The following is an 8,041-nucleotide window of genomic DNA, read 5'->3' as shown; positions in this document are numbered from 1 at the left end:
AAGGTCATCAGTTTACATTTTTATACATCTCCTTTATTGAGCACGGTGCCGAACAACTAGCCTAAATGCACAACGTTGGAAAATCACAGTTTATGAATATATATAAAAATAATGTGCATGGAATTGTTGCTTGTGAGGGCAAACCTTGCATTCTTGTTTTATTTCCAACAAGTTATTTTGATTTAAAAATGTTAAACTGTCAGATTTACCTCACTCTTGTCTGGCACTTTGCCACATTTGGCTCTGATTCTTCCTTTACCACTTCTCAGGTCTTTCCCACATAGAGTCCATTTGCTGCCCTCTGGTGGTTGACTTTAAATCTCAGCTGAGCTCTGGGAATGTGCAACAAATAGTATCCTTAACCAAAATACCTATACAGTACTAACATTAGTATTGGAAATAAATTAGGATAATTACTTTAGGATATAAACTATCTTTCAATAGTGATTGTAACTACTTTGAGAAGCTTTGGGGAAAACACACACACACACACACACGGACACACACACACATGCACACACACACAACTGATCATTTCTCTTTTAATTGAAAATATTATACAAAGCATTTTCCATGAACATAAATATGGAGGATACAAGAGCACACTGCACATTAATGTCCACAGTTTAGGCCTACTGTTTAAATAAGCACATCAGTCCATCAGGGTTTATAACTCAGTGACAGTGAGCACTTCTTTACTTCAGGAAGCGTTTACTATTTATAAACTCTGCTCATGTGCTTTTATACATTACTGTATAAAAATAAAGGCTTGTTTTGAATACATTTTAATGTTAATAATGTACACTTTTAAAATGACCCAGTCAAGTTAAAGCAATGAGTCTATAACTGTAGCTGTAAAGTAACGAATGAATGAACTCAAACAGGGCTTGGGCTAAAGCGAAACCTCAGCTCACTCTCTGAATAGATGTCCAGTGGGTTTGTCCGATCACGGACGAGCTTTCGCGTCTTAATGCCCTTTCGTTATTTATTCTGTAAACAAAACACGCCGCCATTGCTGTTTTTATTTCCTGGTTGTATGATCATTGTTTATTCTGTTATTATTACCATGGATACTCATCTGACTTCCCAACTTACACTTGCTCCATACTAGGCGTGTTAAAGTTACACCCAGGGTGCACTCGGCTCCTGCCGTGAGTCCTGCCCTCCAAAATGATTTCCTCACCACTTTCAGCTTTCCACATGAAATCTTTCCATTTGCTCGAATGTACTAAAAACAATACAAATCTCAGCAAAACTATCAAAACTTCAAGATGCAGCACCACTCGATTGCACATTTTGCTGTCACTATACAGTCCAGCTTGTGTCAAACAGATAACAGTTTTCAGAAAGGGTCTGTAAAGGATGCACTTATGTTTCCCTTCAACATCATCAAGTTTCAATTGATTCATTTCAGAATTGTGTTGTTATGACATCCTGTGCACACTAAAAAACAACAGACATATGCTCCGGTGTAATTACAGTTCAGCAGAATGGATATATATGTATAATGACAGTGATCATAATATGTTTTTCTTTTCTTTTCCAAATCTAAATGGTATTTAAACAGGCATTTGTGGGACCTGTGGCCAGAATAAGATTAAAAATAGCACTTGGATTTCGCTGCTTAAGTTTTATAGAAAAACTGATTTGATACAGTTCATGTCAAGTTCTTGAACCATTCAGTGTAAATGTGCTAAGATCATTCAGTCTGTAGCCATTCGGACACAGTCGGACTCTGCAATAAAGATGTTTTGAATGTAAAAACTAAGCTGACATTGTTAACAGGGTCAGAGCCTCACTGACTGAGTGGAGCAGTCTGTCAGAGAATAGTGCCTCTGTGTCATCTACTGTGTGCATCATGAGACACAGCTCTTCATATTCAGAAATACCGACTGAACAAATAGCATCATGCACAAATTCTTTTTTGTATTCAAAATATGCCCAGATATTTCTTTTTTCGTTAATGGAAACTGGGTTTTGAACCAAAATCCAGTGCTTATTTGGGTTCAGCAGTGCCAAGCCAACATATATCTGACACAGTATTCTGCAGGTTGTTTTAAATTTGCCCAACGTTAAGGGGGAATGGTGTATCTTCCTCATCTTCTCATAATAGGAAATGAAGACCACTAACTAGGCTCCTTCAAGAGTCTTAAAAACACCTTCACATCAGTGTTGTTTAGAGAAGCTCATATCTGCTTCCTGTTAGCCTTTCTTGGCAATGTCAATCAAAAGGGAAAGGTCTGTCTAGAAAAAGCCTGAAGCCCGAAGCTTTTGGCAGTGAATCAAAATGCTTCCATTAAACCTCACTGACCTACACTAGAAAATAAAATATAAGGAGAGCGTGCTGAAATAATGAAGTGTTACATACTGTATATCTTTGGTTCAGTATCCAGTGTTGCAGGCAAACACATTACCTGTATCATATGTGCCAACAATATGCTATGCTGTATGTCACACATTTAAAAGAAAATAAATATCATATTTACAATTTGAATGCTGCAGGCAACTTTAAATTATTACAACTCAAGTGTGGACTCATGTATTAGCAAAGTCACCATACTGCACTTCTGAATAGTGCTCAATATTATAAGAAGCTTTTGCTAATCTGTGTTTAAAGAATTGAGTCTAAGAGCATTTTATAAGCTGAACCACCAACAGAAGCAAAGCCAAAAAAAGGATTAGGATACTTTATCATATGTATAATGTTGTCTTATCTTTCTTGCCATAACTCTGCTGCAGAAATATACTCATTTACAGATGTTCATATATTACACTAACTTCACTTTGAGCAACATTCTCTTCTCTGAACAGTACTGATATAATGTGCTTAAACCTATTTTGGCCTTGATAATTCCTTCTTTAGGTAGTTAAGTAAAGATGACGGATGAAGTACAGCAGACCTGCATAACCCTCTTCTTATTTCATCTGTATATTCATCTTGCATACACATGAAAGCCCCCAGTGAGGATCCATTTGCTATTCACTTTATGGAATTAGTATGGCAGGAGGAAAAATATATAATACAACATTGAATATCTAAATTTGAAACAACAAAAACAAAACATTAGAAATGCATTGATGAAGTAGAAAAGAGGATACTGGATAAATGTATGAAAATCATATATATACATAGTTTGCGATGTACACAGTGCATACAGAATATTAAAGACTTAAGTATACTTAAAGCAAGTAAACAGTTTCTGTCTGACAGTCTTGCCATGAAAGCTTCATGGCACAAAAGCCAGCGTCAATAAATGAATTTGACCTTTTCATCTAATGTAATTCTTTGCTAAATAGTATTTAAAGCGTTCTCTTTAAAAAAATTCAGCAGCTGACCCTTTCTGAGAGTGTAAAGGGACAGTATTCTTCTGTTTTTGTCAACAACACTGTTTTGCCAGCGCTGGCAGGCGTTAGACCAGAGATCCGGCCTGATTCTGTGCAGGCACCATAATGGGCACCCCTCCCATGCGGGTGATGTTGGAGGCTGTGACTGTGGAGGTGGGCAGCGGTGGCGGGGAGGGAGCGGCCTGGAGCTGCAGCTGAGGCTGGCTGTAGGTCTGCGGCAGCGCCTGAGCCTGGGGCAGCTGGGTGTAGCGCTCTGGTCTGGGTAGGGAGCTCCCATTGGTGCTGGCCTCAGAGGAGACGGGCTGTCCGCGCGGCAGGGTGGTATTGTTGTTGTAGCTGTAGTGGGTGGGGTGGGGTGGAGGCCCCATGATGGCGGGACGGTCGGTAGCCGGCCGTGCTGCCCGTGGCGGTGATGATGGAGGCTGTGTCTGAGGAGGGGCGCTGGGGGTACTGCTGCAGGTGGTGGTGGTGGTTGTTGTGATGGTGGGAGGGATCTTTGTGGTGTGGGCTGGAGGCGATGGAGGACAGGGTGCCATTCTTGGAGATGATATCCGAACCCATGCCGCTCTTAGCCCAGGACACACGCTTGGGAGCCTGAGCGTCCTCCCTGGAGGTGGACAGGACACACAGTCCATTTACTGTCTGCAGCACGCACAAGAACTTCAGTTCAATACACTCAAGGCTTCTGCTGCTACAGTCTTACTTGGTCTGGTATGACCAGAAGCTTATGGTGGCTAAAGTTAACCTATGTTAGCAAGCTTATAGATACATATTACTGTATAATGGATATTACCCATTCAGTTCACTGACTTGATGTCTCTTCTCTACACCCTATGAGTTGCAAGAAATCACTCCTCTCACTTACTAAGTTTTGAGGGGTGTGAACTAAGTTTGTTAAGTTGTGTTGTTACATTGTGCGCAAGCCCGACACTAATAATCTGTAATCCCATCTGGAATTGGTGGGATTACTGTTTTGTGAGGATTTTTGTTTTTATGGGACTAGAGCTGCAACGATTAGCAACGTTTGATAATCGAATCATCGTTTTAGTCATTTAAGCAAAAATGCCAAACATTTGCTGCTTCCAGCTTCTACAATGTGAGCTTTTTTTATTATAAACTGAATATCTTTGGGTTTGGGACTGTTGGTTGGACAAAGGATCCAAATAAAGTGTAGCCAAAGGTGCAAATGCAACCAGAGCAAACCTTAAACCACACTGAGGAGGCGTCATTTTTTTCTGAGCACCTGCTGCTTTATAGTTTCTGTAAGAAGCATCAAGGTGTAGCATTTTTCTGGTGATTTCAGAAAGAGTTCAGCCAGCAGAGAAAAGGTTTTTCACCTCATATACTGTTAACCAAATAAAGATTCTGGGAAGGCATCAGACAGCCATTATAGGAAATCTATTTTTTAATTATAAAACATTCTGTACTGTAAATGTCTACATAGCCAGTGATCAAGGCTACTTCAGTGACATGAACTCACTTGATTTCATTGGCCATGTCGTCCTCATTGTCTCTCCGCCTCTTCACCAGGAAAACAAGGCAGATGAGGAGGAGGAAGATGAAGCCAACCACTGAGCCCACTGTGGCACCAACAATCATCCCCACATTAGTGGCTACAGGAAGAATCATGGGATACACAATGATTACATGTCACCAAAGCACTTATGTCTACATAGTGTACATATTGGTTTTGTCTTAAATGAGTATGTAAGAAAGGGACTGTTGGTTAAGCTTAACAACAAAGAAAAAAGAGTCTGATTCCACCTTTTATCATTTCCTAGTTGTGTGTATATGATGGTTGCCTGTGATGTTGTGTGCTACGTACAGGTGACGATCTCCAGGTTGATGAAGCAGCTCTCTGATCCGGCTGAGTTGCTGGCTGTGCACACGTACTTCCCTGACATGTTACTGCTCAGGTTGTTCAGCCTCAGAGTGCCGGTCTTCTCATCTAAAGCAGCATCGGACACGGAGGTCAAGCATGCATGCAGACACAGCATTCCATGTGTATTTGCACACACATGACAACACAAAATCAGACTGTAGATGCATCCGTTGCTCTGACACGTTAGACTTTGGAAATTATGAATATGCTTTATTTGACATCAGATTCAGAATTATACTGTTGGTTATGATGAAAGACTACAGACAAGACAAGAAAAATCAGTTCATAGTCAGTCCTTTACTAACATCCCAACATCCAGTTTCGTCAGTTATACTGAATGCAGCTATTCCTTGCTTTCCTTAAAGGAATAGTTCAGCTTGTTTGTGTCCACTTTACTGTTTTAGCATCTCATTTTATCGAGTAGCTTATTTAACCAATTTCAATTTTGGGCACATGAAAATAAACATAAATGTGAACTTTGTAATTGATTATGCCAAATATATTTCCCGAAGGCCGCAGGAGATGTGTTATATTATTCAACACTGTATAAAAAAATGAAAGCAGCACGAAGTTTGGAAACAACTCAACAAGTACTGAAACATTCAAAACTAATTTGGGGAATAACTTTCCTGCAGAGAGTTAGATGAGAAGATTAATACCATTCTGTCGTTTAAATCTGAAGCTATGGCCAGCAGGCGGTTAGCTTAGCTTAGCATAAAGACTGTAGGCAGGTGGCAACAACTAGCCTGGCCCTGTCCAAAGGTTAAAAACTGCACTCTCTCTGTATCTGCTAGTGGTAGTATAAAAGTATACTATTGCTTATACCATCTGAATAATCTGAAAAAGGCAATAATCACATAAAAACTCTACACACAATCACACAGATTAGCTTTGCTGTCCAAAGTTTCTCTTAAATCCTAAAGTTACAAAAACACAAAACAATATCTGAAATAATGAACATTTTAAACAAGTTTTTACTGTTTTACAACATTACTGTCGTTGAAATGTACACCGTCACACAGATTCCTAGAATGAAAATAATGCAAAAACTCAAGAGAGACTCTTGATTCCTTGTTCAGCAACTCCAGCAACACGAGCAGGTACACAAATCTTACTTCTAACTGAATAATAATAATCAGTTACTGATTATCCACTCACTGAGCATGGGTGAGAAGAAGACCTCAGAGGTGGGACTGGTTTTCTTCCACTTGTACAGAGGAATGGGCTTCCCAGAGCTGGATGTGCAGCTCAGAGTCACATTACCCTTCAGCACTGGCTTCCCTGATAGAGAGCACTTAGGAACAGCAGGAGGGACTGTGACGAGAGGATTACAAAATGTTTATTTTGTTAGATTAGACAACATAATATATGTAATTCAATCTTTCTTAGTCAAGTTTTCAGCGTAAGAAGTACAGCTATACAGCAGGCAAGGTGAAGCAAATGTCTTCTGAAGCAGAATCTGTTTCTTACCCTTCACGTCCAGACTGAGCTCAGCGGTGAGGCCGGGATTATCAGGAATGATGATCTGGCAGAAGTAGCGTCCCGAGTCGGACTCCTGGGTGTTGTTGATGTACAGCGACACGTCGCGTGAGGGCATGCTGGTGGTGAAACCGACGCGGCCCTTAAACTGGGAGCTGCCCACGCTCATGGAGCCTTTGGTGTAGGAGATGATCTGGACAAGAGAACAGAGAGCCAATGTCAGATGTAAATCAGCAGGAAATAAAAGCGTTTGTCCATATTTGTGCACAACAGAGGAACCAGTTTCATTGACATCCATGTCAATATGACTGCGTAACTAAAAAAACTGAGTTACATGGAACACAATTTGTACTTTTTTGTACACATATTGTCTTCCCATAGAATCATGTACTACTTTGTGACCCATTTCCATCAACCTAGGGTTTAAAGGGGGAGTTCACCCCAAAATCAAAAATACTGATTTTCCCTCTTACCTGTAGCGCTGTTTATCCATCCAGACTGTTTTGGTGTGAGTTGCTGAGTGTATTTTTGATTTTGGGCTGAACTGTCCCTTTAAAATAATTATACTGTAATACCAGATTTAGGCAGTTCAGGAAGAAAACAAATCCAAGCTAGACAGATTTTATATTTCTGAATTTGAATAGTTACTGTAGTACACACTACGATAGTTCAACAGGGTTAATGCATCCCATGAAAAGACCGAAACCAACAATGCATCACAACAAGTGTGTGTGTGTGTGTGTGTGTGTGTGTGTGTGTGTGTATCAAAGCCTGATATATCTTCTTCCTCTGTACCACAGAGCTCCACTGGACAGAAGGGGTGAGGAAACCCCATAGTTTTGGGGCAGCTACTGTCAATGCACTAAGATTTAGTTCACATATGTAAGCAAGATCAAGACCATGTAGTGCTGTGACTAACAACTCAATTTTAAACTTAGTACTATAATCTTTATTTTAATGTTGTTGAGCATTGCTGCAGCATCCTGAACTACAGTAGCTGGACGCAAAGGATGGTACTGAGTTTGAAAACCGTTCGAAGTTGATTAAAGCTGGATTTAACGACCTGATTTAGTTACTCTCTCAAACGCCAGTGCTAATTGAGTCAATACCACCTTATTTAGGAGTCTGCATGGAGGCCAGTTAGGTTTTGATGTACAGGAAATGGAAAATTCTTCAGAAAATATTTTATTTTGGAAAAATCAAGACTGAACTGGTTTTCCAATTTTCAACTAACTAGTTAGTTTGTCAGAAGTGAGTACCTCGCATTAGCTGCTGGACTGCGTACCGAGCGGATGGCTGTGCATCACGGTAACATACACATATAATTCTCCACAG

At 40.2% G+C, this 8,041-nt stretch overlaps 1 protein-coding gene across 1 annotated transcript in view; it reads right to left on the bottom strand.

Moving 5' to 3' along the window:
- Window positions 1–528: 528 nt before the first annotated feature.
- The window catches only part of esama (endothelial cell adhesion molecule a), a 64,639-nt gene continuing 57,126 nt past the window's right edge, over window positions 529–8,041 (bottom strand). The window contains 6 exon segments of the mRNA XM_044222043.1: window positions 529–3,690; window positions 3,692–3,952; window positions 4,826–4,958; window positions 5,171–5,293; window positions 6,386–6,541; window positions 6,698–6,899. Of these exon segments, the coding sequence (XP_044077978.1) occupies window positions 3,411–3,690; window positions 3,692–3,952; window positions 4,826–4,958; window positions 5,171–5,293; window positions 6,386–6,541; window positions 6,698–6,899 (1,155 nt within the window). The 3' untranslated portion in view covers window positions 529–3,410.

This window comes from Siniperca chuatsi, linkage group LG14, assembly GCF_020085105.1.
Source record: "Siniperca chuatsi isolate FFG_IHB_CAS linkage group LG14, ASM2008510v1, whole genome shotgun sequence".
Taxonomy (NCBI): Eukaryota; Metazoa; Chordata; class Actinopteri; order Centrarchiformes; family Sinipercidae; genus Siniperca; species Siniperca chuatsi.
Note: the sequence above shows the minus strand (reverse complement) of the source record. Positions and strands in the feature narration are given on the sequence as shown.